Here is a 17,506-nt window from a genome sequence, read left to right on the forward strand (position 1 = left end):
TAAAAAAATTTTTCCAACCTCCTGTGTCAATTGCATCTATAAGGGCATCAGTATCTTTACTTCGAATACAGTCTATAAGTTGCCGATGTGAGCGCTCCCCTGAACTATCCAATCTCCGGAGTCCTGGGATTCTGCCTGTAGATCCAGCACTAGACTTTGGCAAAGCCTTTCGTCCTTCAAATAATAGCACCAAGAGAAGGTCAACCAAACGCATGGTATCAAGCACACATCTTTCGTCACCCTGTAATGCACTCTCAATTGAATCTGGAAGCTCTGACCTCAGGAGATCCTAGAAAGAGAATGGGGGAAAGAGTTTAATATATTTACATTATATAAAAACACTTTTTCTGAAAGATTAAAAATATAATTCAAAAACATGCTTACGTGTGTTACTACTGGAGAGCCTCTGCAAAGTGTTGAGAGCAGACTTACAATTGTGGATACCTGGTTACTCAATTTGGAATCCGCAGCTGTGGAAGGCGCACCTGTGGTGCTGCGACCTGGTTTGCAAGCTGATGATGGCCCTGATATGGTACCACCAGCAGCAGCCATTCGAGATAAGAGCTCTTCAGTTAATCCATGTTTGGCTAATGGAGCTGGGTCAACACCACGACGGGTGAATCTGTCAGCTAGTGATGCAAAACATCGCAGAGCTCCATCTGAAACCTAATGATGTAAAGAATATGTATATTGATAAAATTCACCTAGGCCCTGGAAGGGTCACTCAATTGCTTAGAGCATCATCCCAATTACACTAAGGTTACAGGTTCAATCCCAGTCAGTAAACATACAAGAAGTAACCAATTAATGCATAAATACATGGAACAGATGGAGGTTTTGTCCTCTCTCCCCCCATCTCAAATCAATCAATAAATAAAATTTTTTAAATTCCCCTAAGTAAGAAGAACTAGTACTGCTTATTCCAATACTGACACTATAAGAAAGGTAGCTGTAGCAAAGAGATTAAGGCTTTCAATCTGTCTAGAGTTTAATCCTGGCTTCACACTCTAACTGTATGACATGAAGATGTTACTTAACTGCCCAAGGCCTCGGTTCCCTTATCTGTAAACTGGGAATAATAGTACCTATAATTCACTGTCTGAGCTTAATAATGACATATGCAAAGAACCTAGATGGACAGCAAAAGCTCCATATTAACTAATATTATATAAAACTTTGCCAAGATAATCTATGAATATTAACTAAAAATTACCATCTGAATGTTAAAAAACATTAAAAGTTGACTTTAAATTTCTCAAATATGTGAATTCAACAAAAGTTTACACATAGAAGATTTTAAATACTGTGTTATTTTACTTCAGTGAGAACTATTTTAAGTCAACAAAATTGTGTTGAGTCAAAAAATTAGAGTACAAGTGTAGCTTCAAAAATTATATATTTCTAAAACATTTAAGTTTTAGAAATAAACACATTACTATTTTTAAGATTTTTTAAAATTGATTTTTAGAGAGGAAGGGAGAGGGAGGAGAGAAACATCAATGTAACAGTGGAGTATCGCTCGGCTGCCTCCTACATGCCCCCTAGTGGTGATTGAGTCTGCAAACAGATGACACCTAACCGAGCCACAATGCCACAATGGCCAGGGCGAACACATAATACTTTTAATTTAAAATGATTCACTGCCAAAACAAAAAATGAGATATACAGTGAGAGAAAGAGAAGATGGCATGACCTGTACAGTGTATCATGGTTATAAATAAGGGACATTATAAAATTACTTTTTAAAATCAAAGTACACAACAGTGATTTACTTACCTGATGATCTTCATGTTTTAATAAACTAGACAGAGATTCCACACAAATTTCTAAAGAAGAATCTTGAGGTTCCATCTTGCCACAGAGTCTTGATACAACAGCCATGGCGGAGTGCAAGGTATCTTTATGAACCAGGTGTCCACTGTCACGAATGAAGGTAAGCACACAATTCAAACCACCAGCCTCGAAGACTGCTCCTGACTCACGAGTGCATATCAGTTCCAGCACCTATAACAGTAAAACAAAATCAACAAAAAAATAAGTAAGTTCAATTTTAATTTTCTAGAATCACAGAAAATATAAGGTGCCCTCCCACATTTATTAGTAACCACATTTTTTGAAAGTAAAAAAAAAAAAAAAATTTGGTAGCCACACTTGAAATGTTTAATACTCACATGACTACCATATTGGACAATGTAGGTTTAGATGATGAAGCGTACATGGCATGCTAAGAAACTATAAATAATTTACAAAAGTTTGTGAAGTTCTAAACATTAAAAAAAAAAACACGTTTTTTTTGTTGTTGTTTTTTGCCCAGCCAGTGTGCTCAGTTGGTTAAGCATTGTTCATGTACCAGGAGGTTGCCAGTTTGATTCCCAGTCAGGGTACATGCCCAGGTTTTGGGCTCAATGCCCAGTAGGGGACATGCAGGAGAGGCAGCCGATTGATGTTTCTCTCTTATCTATGTTTCTCTCTCTCTCCCTCTCCCTTTCTCTCTCTGAAGTCAATAAAAACATATTCAAAAAAATTTTCAATAAATGCTAAATATTACATTATTCATCATCCTCACTCTTACTCTGAATATCAAAACATTAAAAATCAACTTTTATTTTCTAAATTATGTTCATGTTTAAGGTGTTCTGGTAGAACTAAAGAGTTAGTAGGGTCTATAGGTCATACAGGCATATGAGAAATTTAGACTTTATTCTGAAAGCAAGAAAAATGTTTTAAGCAGGGAAATAATATGATCAAAATTTCAATTAATAACTGAGAAACGGAGTATGCGGAGAGTGTAGCAGTTGTAAAAATTCAAGCACTGGTATTCAAGAGAGGATAAAGGCTTTACTAAGGCACTAAGAGCAGGGACAAACAAGAAAATAAACTAGAAAAGGACTTGATCATTAATTACATGTGAGAAGTGGAAAAAAGGCTAAAACAAAAATTTCTGTCTTAAGTGTTTTTTAGACTCTAGGTGAAAGTTAATGCCAATTATCAGAATAAGAGTTCACCTGTATGAAAGATAATGAATTCAGCTGGAATCATCCAACAGGCCTTTGAATATGAGGTCTAGAACTCACGAGTGAGGTCAGGTATAGAGAAAAAGATGTGAGAGGCATATACATATGAATGGTACTAAAGCTGACAGATGAAACCGTCTAGGCAAAGTTTAGTTTTAAGAAGGTAAAAACAGTTCTTAGGAAATACTACCACTGAAGAACCATCTAGATACATAAGTGTAATATGCAAATCGACCAGATGGTGGAATGACCAGTCGCTATGACACGCACTGACCACCAGGGGGCATACGCTTAATGCAGGAGCTGCCCGCCAACTTCTCGCTCCTTCCCCCAGCCAGCAAGCTCTGATTGCCTGATGAGGAACGGGGAACTGGGGGGTTAGGGGAGAAGGGGGATGGCGGCAGATGCAGGCAGTGCCAGGCCAAGGTGGGTGCAAGCGGGGCACCGATCACCCCGCTGGTCACCCCACACACAGAGGGCGACGGGTGGCAGTGGTGGCGGGGGGTGGGGCCGGCTTCAGGCAGCCAGGGAAGATCGGCCCTGATCACAGGCCAGGCCTAGGGACCCTACCTGTGCACAAATTTCGTGCACCAGGCCTCTAGTAAATTAATAAGTAAGAATAATCTACAAAGGACACAGAGAAAGGGAGAGTAGAGTGTAACAAACCAGAAAGAGTTTGAAAACACAGGTCAGTGTATAAACAGTAGAGTAAAACCCCAGCCCTGGAAGAAGCATGAAGTGATGTGATAGAGAGTAAGATGGGAGAAAAGCTCTAAATAGGAAAATGGATACCTCTTCCTCTGAGACTAGAAACAGAAATAAATCTACAGCCACAAAGGCAGAAAGTCAAGACATTAACTTATAAACAGCAGTTCTCCAAGTCTGAGAAAGACATGATTTTCAGGGATAGTTTAAGTCAAAATTTTTTTCATAATAATACTATAATGATAATTTTCTTTTTCATTCTCATTCTCTCAGGAGTATAAAGTAGACTTTTCCAGAAGCTACATGAAGTGTGACATAGCAACCAACTAAATGCAGAAGTAGATATGAGGATTTGGCTGTCTTCTATTAAGCCAGACATTTTTTTAAAGGAACTTGCAAAAATGCTTAACAATGCTACTCTTCTAATTTTCTGTTTGTTTGGGAAATAGTTATTATCATTAAAAATGTAATGCATGTTAGCATGTAATAAGTTTATTTTCAGATATATTAAAAAATACTTTAAATTTATCAATTTCAATATCGAATATGGGAAATATAAATAGATTTAATCTCTATAAACAAAAGATCTTCAAGGGTCCTCAATAAGAATTGTAAAGGGATCCTGAGACAAAAAGTTTGAAAACTGCTGACCTAGAACAAGAATCATAAAAAGAATAAAACAGGAATCATAAGAAGAGAATCATGTTCACAAGTAGTTCCAATAAATGTTCACAAGTAGTTCCAATAAATGTTCACAAGTAGTTCCAATAAACTACTGACCCAATACTGATGCTTTTAGAGTCCCAGGGTTTGTAATTAGCCCCACCAGGAATAAAACAAAACAGCTAATTCTAAAAGAATACAGCAAAATTGTTAAATCCATAGGCCCTATAACCAGATTTTCTAATCTTCAAATTCGTGATCTTCGGATCTTGGCTCTGCCACTATGTGTATCATCCCCAGCTAGTCATTTAATCTCGGTATGCTTGATTTTCTTTTCACCTCTAAAAGAGAAATGATGTATTAGTGGCACCAACCACATACAAAATTGTCATTAAGATTAAATGAGTTGGGCCCTGACCGGTTTGGCTCAGTGGATAGAGCGTCGGCCTGCAGACTCAAGGGTCCCAGGTTCGATGCCGGTCAAGGGCATGTACCTTGGTTGCTGGCACATCCTCAGTGGGGGGTGTGCAGGAGGCAGCTGATGGATGTTTCTCTCTCATCGATGTTTCTAACTCTCTATCCCTCTCCCTTCCTCTCTGTAAAAAATCAATAAAATATATTTTAAAAAAAGATTAAATGAGTTGGATAAAGTTGTACATCTGAAATTTATGTAATGTTATTAACTAATATTACCCCCCCCCTCCCAAAAAAAGAAACTTTAAACCAATTAAGTGAGTTAATTCATATTAAGTGTTTCATACAACACTGGCAATGGTGGTCAGTGCTAGTTGTTGTGCTGGTGGTTTTTACTATTTTCATGCCAGGTACAAAATCATTTTGGCTGAGAACAGGGACAACCTATCAAAAGTATTAGTGGCTACCAGAACTGAAGAGCATCGAGGCAGCAAAGAAGAGCATTACCAGTGACCTGCAATTATCCATCAAAGATAAATTTTTTTTTTTTTAAATCCTCACCCGTGGATATTTTTTCCATTGATTTAAAAGAGAGTAGAAGGGAGGGAGGGAGAGAAACATTGATGTGACAGAGACACATCCATTGGTTGCCTCCTGCAACCAGGGATCAAACCTGCAACCCACGTGTGTGCCCTGGACTGGAAATCAAACCTGCAACCCTTCAGTGCAAGACCAATGCTCTAACCACTTAGCAACACCAGTCAAAGATTTCTTTTCCCAAGTCACATGGAATCTCCTTTGATTCACAGTCCTTAAATCAATGGAAAAAATATCCACGGGTGAGGGTTTAAAAAAAAAATTTATCTTTGATGGATACCGCTCTCAATAAAATAAGACTGATAATGGAGGAAAGAATTTCATTTCTTTAGCAAAATACATTTTTTATTCTTTAAGTGATCTTCAAATGGGCCAAAAAATAATTAAGACTTACCTTTACACATTGCTCAGCTAAGTCTCTGCTAGTCCTGTTGTTAAGTTCTACCACAACCAACCGATTACAAAGTGCTTTTATAGCTCCATCTACCCCAACAATCCTTCGGGTGCATTCTGCAGATACATCCAGATAGTATGTTATGGCACGGGCTGTTACCTCCAACACATTGTCTGGAGCGCTTTCGTCAAGAAAAATTTTGCAGAGGGCTGGTAAGAAAGTGCGAGGAGGGCATCTGCAGTAAAAGAAATCAAATTACACCTAGAATTAGTAAATTCTTAACATCAAAACAATATTAAATAATAGATAAAACTATATGACATATGTTCATATTGGATCGTCTGTGTATTAGGTAATATTTCTCACATTGCTTTTAATCTCATAGCAATACTCACATGCTAATTTCATCATTGCTGAAAATATCAAGGCATAAACAATTTAAAGTAGCAGCATTAACTTGAAACCATGTTTAAAAAATTCCTATTCAATACTCAGCTGGAATATCAAATGCTCTGTAAAACCCTCCCTAACCTATCCAAATAGTTGTGGTACTTTCATGTTCCTCAAACCTAATAAAAACAGTGCCCACACTGTTTAGTGTATCAATTTATTTCTTTATTTACATTAAGAGTTTCTGAAGGCCAGGGACATTCTTCAATTCATATTTTATGAGAACAAATGTTGATTTGGGGCTTAACAGACCAGGTTAAAACCAGAACAACAGCTATGTAACCTTTTTCTGGTCCTGTTTCCTCATTTGTAAAACAAAGATAATATCACCCTGCTGATGGGGCTTAGTGATTGAGCATCCACCCAAGAACCAAGAGGTCACTACAAGTTTGATTTCCAGTCAGGGCACATGCCCAGTAGAGAGCATGCAAGAGGCAACGGATCGATGATGTTTCTCATCGAAGTTTCTATCTCCCTATCCCTCTCCCTTCCTCTCTCTCTAAAAAGCAAAAACATAATTTAAAAAAAACCCACAAAGATAATATCTTAACAATCTCTACTTTATATGGATATTATAAAGATTAAATGAAATTATATACATTAAACACTTAGCAAAGTACCTTGTCACAATATCAAAGTAATTAAATTTTAGCTACCCTTCCCTCCTATGAACAGTCTAACACATGCTATTATAAACCTGAGTAAGAGTTTTATCAAAGCAAAATTTTTGAGTTATCAATATCCCCTATATTTTAATCAACATTTAAAATATAAAAGACCATAATTTACATTTAGTAGAAATCTTAGTATATGACATCAAATACATTATTCTAACTCTCTGCATATGGGCTACAAGTAACACAAAACAGTACTTTACATGTTTTGGTGAAATTATTTTTCCTTCAATTCTTAGTGTGTGCATATCTTTAGCAACTTTTTAAAACTATCTGTATGAACTTCAAAGTAGCTCTACCCTTTAATATCTACATAGATAATCTTAAGTTAAGATCATCTATAAAGCAGGAATTTATCACAAAGATTTTAGAAGTATCTTGCATTCAATGACTGACCAGCCACTGATTAAACACAGGTGGTTTTATTAACCAACTAGAGGCCCAGTGCACGAAATTCGTGCACAGGTAGGGTCCCTTGGCCTGGCCAGCAATCACGGCCAATTGGGGCCTTCCAGCTGCCGGCCGGGGCCTTCCATCATTCTGTGCCACCCCCTGGTGATCAGCGCACATCACAGCAAGTGATCAAACTCCCCGTCTCCCAGTCAAACTCGAGAGGGGACATTTTGCATATTAGCCTTTTATATATATACTAGAGGCCCGGTGCACGAAATTCGTGCACAGGGTGGGGGTCCCTCAGCCTGGCCTGTACTCTCTTACAATCTGGGACCCCGCGGGGAATGTCCGACTGCCAGTTTAGGCCCAATTCTGCTTGCAATCCAGGACCACTGGCTCCTAATCGCTTGCCTGCCTGCTTGCCTGATCTCCCCTAATCACTCTGCCTGCCTGCCTGATCGCCCCTAACCACTCTGCCTGCCTGCCCGATGGTCTTAGGCTCTACAGCAGTGGTTCTCAACATGTGGGTCGCGACCCACAGGTTGAGAATCGCTAGCAGGGTCGCCTGAGACCATCAAAAAACACAGATATTTACATTACGATTCATTAACAGTAGCAAAATTACAGTTATGAAGTTGCAACGAAAATAATTTTATAGTTGGGGGTCACCACAACATGAGGAACTGTATTAAAGGGTCGCGGAATTAGAAAGGTTGGGAACCACTGGTCTAGTGGATATCTTGCTTTAATATAGCCATCCTATCTAATAAAGAGGGAATATGCTAATTGACCATCACGCCCTCACAAGGATCGCGGCACCCACAGCCAATAAGGAGAGAATATGCTAACTGACTGTCACACCCTCAAAGATGGCGCACCCACAGCCACAAGATGGTGGCGCCCAGTTCCCTCAGCCCCGCCAGAATGGCAGGCATGCAGCCGCTCCGCGCACCTGCCTCCGGAATCCCCCAGTCTCCTCAGCCTCCCAGCCACCCAGGGCCAGCCCGAGGCGCAGGCAAGCCTCAGATGTCGGCTGCCCAGCCGCCCGAGGCTCAGGTAACCAGGGCAGGCTGAGGCTTGCGCTGCCTGCAGTGGCAGCAGCAGAGGTGTGATGGGGGCATCGCCTTCCCCTGATCACCGGGTCGCCTCCCGCCCCTGAGGGCTCCCGGACTGTGAGAGGAGGCAGGCCAGACTGAGGGACCTCCCCACTTCCAGTGCATGAATTTTCATGCACCGGGCCTCTATTTATAAAATAAACATATAAACATTTTCTTGACTTGGTTTTCCACTGTAGCCTCAGTCATAAACTCCCTTCTCTTCTCTCTAGTTGATCTAATCTATTCCCTTAGTTCATACACCATGAATATACATCTCATCACATACTATTAAAAATTCCCAAAATGGCCCTATCTGGTTTGGCTTAGTGCAGTGGTCGGCAAACTCATTAGTCAACAGAGCAGCAAACCGTGGCTCATGAGCCACATGTGACTCGCGAGCCGCGGTTTGCCGACCACTGCTCTAGTCCATTCACTAGTCTATCACCAAAGTAATTTATCTTTTTTCTTTTTTAAACATATTTTTATTGATTTCAGAGAGGAAGGAAGAGGAAGAGAGAGCTAGAAACATCCATGATGAGAGAGAATCATGGATTGGCTGACTCCTGCAAGTCCCCCACTAGGGATCGAGCCCACAACCTGGGCATGTACCCTTGACTAGAATCGAACCTGGGACCTTTCAGTTCGCAGGCTGACGCTCTATCCACTGAGCCAAACCGGCTAGGGCCAAAGTAATTTTTCTAAAACACAAATCTGAGACTGTCATATCTGGCTTAATTCCTTATTAGTTCCCTACTACCTTGAGGATAAAATCCAAATTCATCAGGATTACACATCTTGCCTGTGATCAGCCTCATTCATTGCCCTCTCTACCCCTTCACATACAAACACTCTACTCCTGCTTTACCAAACATTAGAAACTAGTGGCCCAGTGCACGAATTCATGCACATTGAAAGGAAATTAATTAGAAGGTGGCTGGTGGGGCGGGACTGGGAGAGACAAACCGGACACACCCTGGAGCCAACTTCCCTCGGTCCCTCCCCAGCGTCTGTGGAGTGAGCGGGGTGTGGGGTCTGCGGGGATTGGGCAAAAACTGGCTCTCTGACATCCCCTGAGGGGTCACGGACCGCAAGAGGGCACTCTGCAAAGTTGCTGTTGTACAGGGTGTGGAACGCAAACACAAGTGTGCAGATTCGGGGCCGACAGTGCCCCAGAACCAACATAACCCACGGCCAAAGGTGGAATCGCACAGCCCCGGGAGGAATTGGGCTCCCTCCTCTCTGGTTTTGGGGTGCGTCACCCGAGAACGGCTGCTGCCAAGTCACTACAGCTCGGCAGCTCCTGCGTTGATCGTCTGCCCCCTGGTGGTCAGTGCATGTCACAGCAACCGGTCACATGGTGGGAGGGACACTTAGCATATTAGCCTTTTATATATATAGACTAGAGGCCCGGTGCACAAAATTCATGCACTGGGGGGTGGGGGTGGGGTGGTCCCTCAACCCGGCCTGCACCCTCTCAATCTGGGACCCCTTGGGGGATGTCCGACTGCCAGTTTAGGCCCGATCCCAAACCGGCAGTTGGACATCTCTCTCACAATCTAGGACCGCTGGCTCCTAACCACTCACCTGCCAGCCTGATTGCCTCTAACCGCTTCTGCCTGCCAGCCTGATCGCCCCTTAACTGCTCCCCTGCTGGCCTGATTGACACCTAACTGCTCCCCTGCCGGCCTAATCACCCCCAACTGCCCTCCCCTGCTGGCCTGATGGCCCCCAATTGCCCTCCCCTGCCGACCTGATCGCCCACAATTGCCCTCCCCTGCTGCGACCCGCCTCCTCTGCCGAGACCCACCTCCTGCACGTGAGGCAGCGGAGACGTTGTGACCGGCCTCCTTCATGCCGCGCAGAGCTGCAAGACACCTAGGCCTCACTGCGCGGAGCAGCCACCGGGCCCCATCTTTGCTGTGCGCACAGCCATCTTGTGGCTTTTATTATATAGGATAGTACTCATAATTCCCACCCGACTCTAAAGTTTTCAGATCCTATGCTCTTGCACATGCCCTCTATAAGAAACACTGTTATACCCCTTTCTCCTTTTTTTCTCGTCTTTTCAAAGCAACTTTTAAATTTAAATTTTGAAAATCTATGAAGGCTCAGGTAAGAAAGTACCTCCTCTAGGAAGCCTGCCTTAGGCCAACCTCAGAGCATTCAGTGAATCCCATCTATCACAAACAGCCAGTGTGGCTCAATTGGTTGGGCCTCCTCCCAAGCACTAAAAGGTTGCTAGTTCGATTCTGTCAGGGTACATGCCAAGTTGTGAGCTCGATTCCTAATAGGGGACATGCAGGAGGCAGCAGATAGATGTCACATTGATGTTTCTCTCTCTCCTTTTCCCTTCCTCTCTCTAAAAATCAATTTTAAAATATTTTTAAAGCATCCATCAAACTATATCATATTTTACCATTTACCTGTCTCCTCCATGAAAATATGAGCTTCCTGACAGCAGGGTCTATAACTTATCTTGGTTTTCCTACAATCAAGCCCAGTAATTATTACCTAATGGACACTCATATATTTGATAAATACATGAAAATAATCCCTGTCTCAAAAAGTTCAGTTTAGTAAAGAGAAAGATAATGTAATTAAGTAAAAACAAATGAGTGCTATAATAGAAACCTAAAAGAAGTAGGTTCTTAAAAAGTTCTCAGATAGAAAGCTCAACTCAGGGGATTTGCAGAAAGAAAAACCTCACACAAAAAGTAGTAGTTCCAGTTGAATGAGGTATTCTCTGACTTGAGGAGTTATTGCAAGTATTTAAGATAATATAAAATATGTAGTACAGTGCTCGGGACATAAAAGATGCTCAATAAATGATACTGTAGAAGTTGGCCAAGCAGACAAGCTCTTGTATTCTAAGAAGAATGGCATGTGCAGCCCAGCTGGCATGGCTAAGTGGTTAAGTGTCAACTTATGAACTAGGAGATCATGTTTGATTCCCGATCAGGGCACATGCCTAGGGTTTCAGGCTTGATCCCCAGTAAGGGGCATTCAGGAGGCAGCCAATCAATTATTCTCTTATCATTGATGTTTCTATCTCTCTCTCCCTCTCCCTTCCTATCTGAAATCAATAAAAAAATATTTTTAAAAAAAAGAAAAGAATGGCATGTGCAAAGGATGGAAGCTTGAAGAATTATGTGGCAGATTGCATTTTTCAAACAATATACACAACATTATCTCCCATCCCACATCTCCATATATTCTTTTTTTATAGTGTGACTATGATACTATTCCCATTGAGAGGGCCTATGTTCTCATCCCTTGATTCTGGACAGGTTTATGATTACAATGAAAGTGACCACTTTGTGAGTTCTAAAACTAAAACATAAACCAATAAAAGCTCCTACTGGCTTCTCTCGGGACTCTTGCTCTTGAAACACAACCATCATGGTGTGAGAAAGTCCAAGTAGCCACATCACAAAGCCAGCAGGTGTTGAAACTAACAAACCCAGGAGAGATCCCAATTAGATAAAGCCAGTATTCAGGGCATGTGAGAAAACAAGTCACCAGATGATTCCACTGCCTAGTCATTAAGCTTTTTGTTATTTATAAGTAGGATCATACTAAAAATAGTATCCTATAATTTGCTCATTTCTTCAATAGATATGTTGTGACCACCTTTCCACATAAATATAAACAGACCTAGCTCTATCTTTCTAATTCTACATAGTATCCAATATAATGAATTGCCATACATTATTAACCATTTAAGTGGTTTCCAGTATTTTACTATTTGAAGCAATGCTGCAATAAACAATCCTATTTTTTTTTTTTTTAAGTCACTGAGTATGGATTCTTACTTTCCTTGAAAGGGCAAAAGGTTCTCTAAAATCCTTCAGCTACCAGTGAAATGATCCGACAGGAAAAAAACTTTAAATGGGAGTCTTCTCATCAAAAATAAATACAGCTGCATGGAGCTGCTCAAGATCTGAACCAAACTAAAAAAGGGAAGGAAGAGGGCTGAAACATTATTTAACAACCCTCCAACCATGGGTCACTAGTGTTCTCTGGGAGGGGAGGACAGGAGGTCTGGCCACACCATCTCAGTGGAGGAAGCCACAGCTGGATCAGATCAGATCTGGTTCCGATGACATGCAGAATTGCACTTGTGACACTAGTTGTGTCAGAGGAGCAGGGTGGGAGGTTGTGGCAGAGCAGGACCTTACTGTTACAGCTCCTTTAATCTGTTGAGAGCACTGCCAGCACAGAACCACTCGAACTGGATCTTGTTGACGGTATGGTTAAGAAGGATGGTCTCCTGGGTCCAGTGGAATGCTTGATGATGCATCTCAGGGGCTTGTCAGGGGCAAAGTCCTTCAGACCCTGGTCAACTTATCCACGGGGTGAATCTTGTTGTAATCGGCTGGATCAGCAAAGGTGATGGGCAGGAGGTCCTGTTTCTTCAGGTTGGTTTCTTGGATCCTGGCAAAGCTCTTAGTAATGATGGCCTGACCCCTAAGGTGACCGAGTTCCAGTTTTGCCATGCTCCTGGCTTGAGTCCTCACCATAGTTCTTGTCTCCAATCACCACCCACCGGATGCCATGTTTCTTGTAGTAGAGGGCAGTGTCAAACTCCTGGGTGACGGCATTGTACAAAGTGTTGGTCTCGCCATTTTTTATGTTGATGGCACCAATGAGCAAGTTTTTGAAGATGTCCAGGTGCCCACGGAACTTGAGCCAGCTGAGATGTGGTCAGTGGTACACTTCCCTTTGACTTAATAAGGATTTGCAAGTCCTCTAGGTCTTTGCCATCCAATTTTTCAAAAGGCTTAAAGAAGCTAGAGGTGCTGGCTGGTGAGACTCACACCACCCACTGCCCACTGCTGTCCCTGGGATGGTGCTGGTAGGTGTTCTGCCCAGGGTCAAACTCTGCATGGGGAAGCTCATCCACATCCGGAGCCTCTAGCTTGAATTTCTTGCCATCCTTGCCTACCAGGAAGTCAATCTCTGGGTTGAACTTGAGGGTGCCAGCAATGGCCAGTGCTATGACAATCTCTAGGGACATGACAAAGACATGGGTCTCAAGGCTCACGTCATTGTGTCCCATGAAGTTCCTGTTATAGGAGGTGATGATTATCTTCTTCTCCCCTTCTTGATGTCCTTTCTGCCCCACTGGCCAATGCAGGGGCCACAGGCATTGGCCAGGACAAAGCCATCCACACCCCTCAGGACCTGTGCATAGCTGTCCCATCTAATGGTGGCAAAGATCTGCTCAGAACCAGTGTGATGGTGAACTGGGGCTTGCACTTGAGTCCATGGGCTAATGCCTGCTTGGCCACAGCTGCTGAACACCCATGTCCTCATAACTGGAATTGGTGTAGCTGCTAATCAGACCCACTCTGATGTCCAATGGCCATATTTGCTTCTCTGCCACAGTGCCCACTTCTGCCACAGGATGAGCCAGGTCGAGGGTGAAGGGCCCACTGATGTGAAACTTCAGTTTACCCGGGTTAATGTCAATCACTTGGTCATAATGGCAACCAGGGTCAGGTACCAAGTGATCCTTGAATTCAACAGCAAGGTCGGCAATGTCTGCCCAGCCTGTCTTTTTCTTGTTTTTAATATGTTTTTTATTGATTTCAGAGAGGAAGTGAGACGGAGAGATAGAAACATCAATGATGAGAGAATCATCGATCAGCTGCCTCCTGCATCGAGCCCACAACTCCAGGCATGTGCCCTTGACCGGAAACGAACCTGGGACCCTTCAGTCTGCAGGCCGACGCTCTATCCACTGAACCAAACCAGCTAGGGCATTCCCAGCCTGTCTTGCTCAGATATTTTCTTCATCCCGTGGTTATAAGGAAACACTGAAGTCCTGGCTCCAATTTCTGTGCCCATGTTGCAGATTGTCACCATGCCAGAGCAAGATATGGAATCTACGCCAGGCTCATGATACTCCACAATAGCACCAGTACCACCTTTAAAAACAGATTGTTGGGTGAGGTCCAACCAGAGAGTGAGCCAATCAGCTTCATACCAATCACCCTGGGGCACTTAAGCCATGACGTTCACAACAGCAGCACCCAGACTCCAATGTAGATGCCTACCCCCACAAGCCACCACTGTTGGGGTATGGAAATCAGTGCCAATCAGAAGAACCCCATGGTATGCATAGTTTTCCAGAATAATCTGGGAATGATTTCAAAGCCAGGACCCCAGAAAGCCCACACCATATTCGGCACCTGCAGTTGCCAGGAAATTATACACTTCTTGGCTTATGTGTTGGCCTGACGCAGGTCTTTCTCGCCTCCAAGCTGGGCCTCAATCAGATGGTCATAGTGGATGGTGGACGGCATGGCTTCCTTGGGCAGCACAATGCGGATGAGCTGCAGCATGGCCATCTGGGCTGTGGCATACTGCATGGCCATATGGATGGGCAGCAAACACAGGTATGTCTTGCCCTGCTCAATCTCCTGATTGGATGAGTCACCAGGTGTTCATACACAATCTTCTCAAAGAGGGTCAGAGGTGATTCACTCTGCAGCTGGGTAACCAGGAGGCTGTAAGGCGCCATTTTGTGCACTAACAAAGATGAAGTTGCATGCAACGAATAATCTTAAAATCTATCTTTGTACAGCCGAAACCGGTTTGGCTCAATGGATAGAGCGTCGGCCTGCGGACTGCAAGGTCCCAGGTTCGATTCCGGTCAAGGGCATGTACCTTGGTTGCGGACACATCCCCAGTAGGGGGTGTGCAGGAGGCAGCGGATCGATGTTTCTCTCTCATCGATGTTTCTAGCTTTCTATCCCTCTCCCTTCCTCTCTGTAAAAAATCAATAAATATATATTAAAATTAAAATATATATATATATATATATATATATATATCTTTGTACAACTGTACCAGTGTTTATGAAAGAAAGATTTTCAGAAGTGTTTCTATGTGTACATTTTTAGTTTGACTGATATTATCAAACTTCTGAAGCTATACTAATGCATAATCCTACCAGAAGCATTTAGAGTATTTATCTCACCACTCCTAGGCCACTTAGAAAGATATTACCTTTAAATTTCTGCTAAATTGGTAATTACTTTTTAACTTCATTCTATAATATTTGGCTATGACAGGATTAACAAACTTTTACAATTAAATACAGAATAGTCGACCCCCCACCAAGAAAATAAAAAAGAATCTAACATTGTATACACGTACATACAAATGCACACGCACACACACAAAAAGACTTCAAGATATAAGAAGTGTCTAATTAAAATAGCAAAAGTCGGCCCAGCCAGCATGACTCAGTGGTTGAGCACCGACCTATGGACCAGGAGATCTCAGTTCAATTCCAGGTCAGGCTATATGCCCAGGTTGTGGGCTCGATCCCTAGTGTTGGCCGTGCAGGAAACAGCCCATCAGTGATACTCTCTCATCATTAATGTTTCTATCTCTCTTGCCCTCTCCTCTCCTCTCTGAAATCAATAAAAATATATTAAAACTAGTAGCCCGTTTGCACGAAGATTCGTGCAATAGACCTTCATTCACCTGGCTGCCTGCACCAGTTTTCTGCCGGCACCGGGGACCCAGGCCTTGGCTGTGGCCACCGCCTTCTGCCTTCTTTCAGGGTCCGAGCTTGGCCCTGGGCGGTGGCCTTGGGCTCGGCTGCACCCAGCGTCCCTGCTACCGATTGCAGGAGCCGACCCCCAGTGGTCTCCTGAGATCGGCGCTGGCTCCCCGCTGGCGCCCAAGGCCGGGAAAGCCTCGGGCGGCTTTCCCGACCTTGGGCTCGGCCGCACCCAGCGTCCCTGCGACCCGATCGCAGGAGCCGACCCCCAGTGGTCTCCTGCGATCGGTGCAGGCAACCCGCTGGCGCCCAAGGCCGGGAAAGCCTCGGGCGGCTTTCCCGGCCTTGGGCTCCGCCACACCCAGCGTCCCCACAACGGTTTCCTGGTGGGCGTGGTTGATGGGCGTGGCTTGGTTGGTGGGCGTGGCTTGGGCGTAGCGAAGGTGCGGTCAATTTGCATATTTTTCTATTATAAGGTAAGATAGCAAAAGTCAAAAATAAATCCCAAAGTAAATTCAATCAATCATTTTATTTCTGTATATTTAATACAGACTTTATTTCTGTATGAACATGTACTTGAGGCAGATACAAAATATAAAACTACCACACTGGGCACATATAAACATCATTCAAATTTCTCTTAAACGATAAAAATCAAAAGTTATTAACCTATTCATTCATGCCTGTAAGGAATGAAACCTTGTAAAATTATTTTCAATTAGATTTTCCTATAATCAACTCTAAAGTTCAAAACAGTAAAAAAACACAAGATCCTCTACCAAAAACAGTACCATTTAAATTAGTTAAAAGAAGGTAATCTCATAAAAACATATTTGGTCAAAATTCTAAAAATAATTAAATATTATTTCAAACAGATAAAGGAAACTGATTTTCCCTTCTATGTTACTAGAGGCCCGGTGCACAAAATTCGTGCACTGGGGGGGGGGGATTCCCTCAGCACAGCCTGCACCCTCTCCAATCCAGGACCCCTCGGGGGACGTCTGACTGCTGGGATTGGGCCTAAACTGGCAGTCAGACATCCCTCTCCAAATCCGGGATCGCTGGCTCCTAATCGCTCAGCTGCCTGCCTGCCTGGTCACCCCTTAACTGCCCCAACCCCTGCCGACCTGATTGCCCCTCACTGCCTCTGCGTGCCAGCCTGATCACCCCTAACTACCCCCCGCTGCCGGCCAGGTCGCCCACAACTGCCCCCTCCCTGCCGGCCTGGTCGCCCCCAACTACCCCCCTCTGCCAGCCTGGTCGTCCCATACAGCCTGCTTGTTCAGTCGTTTGGTCGTCCCTCGGGCTGGCCCTGGGCGGCTGGGGGGCTGAGGGGACTGGGGGACTCTGGAGGCAGGCACGCGGGGCAGGCCCGCCGTGCTGCAAGCCTGCCACACCAGCAGGGCTAAGGGGACTGGACACCACCATCTTGTGGCTGTGGGCGCCGCCATTTTTGAGGGCATGGCAGTCAATTAGCATATTCCCTCCTTATTGGCTGTGGGCGCCGCCATCTTTGTGAGGGTGTGATGTTCAATTAGCATATTCCCTCTTTATTAGATAGGATTTTGAAGTCAACAATTCAAACAATA

The 17,506-nt window shown here is 43.5% G+C and overlaps 1 protein-coding gene and 1 pseudogene across 4 annotated transcripts in view; both read right to left on the bottom strand.

Moving 5' to 3' along the window:
- The window catches only part of HECTD1 (HECT domain E3 ubiquitin protein ligase 1), a 99,749-nt gene that overhangs the window by 62,891 nt on the left and 19,352 nt on the right, over positions 1-17,506 (bottom strand). For 3 of the 4 annotated variants that reach the window (XM_028137978.2, XM_008160798.3, XM_028137979.2), the window contains exons 3-6: positions 5,788-6,022; positions 1,777-2,004; positions 385-666; positions 19-289 (exon numbers count right to left, since the gene is read on the bottom strand). In XM_028137978.2, coding sequence (XP_027993779.2) covers positions 19-289; positions 385-666; positions 1,777-2,004; positions 5,788-6,022 — 1,016 coding nt within the window. The remainder of the gene's footprint in view (positions 1-18; positions 290-384; positions 667-1,776; positions 2,005-5,787; positions 6,023-17,506) is intronic. The other variant, XM_054716507.1, reaches the window with a different exon arrangement.
- On the bottom strand, positions 12,582-14,927 carry LOC103303801 (aconitate hydratase, mitochondrial-like; annotated as a pseudogene).

The sequence above is a fragment of the Eptesicus fuscus genome, chromosome 5 (assembly GCF_027574615.1).
Source record: "Eptesicus fuscus isolate TK198812 chromosome 5, DD_ASM_mEF_20220401, whole genome shotgun sequence".
NCBI lineage: Eukaryota > Metazoa > Chordata > Mammalia > Chiroptera > Vespertilionidae > Eptesicus > Eptesicus fuscus.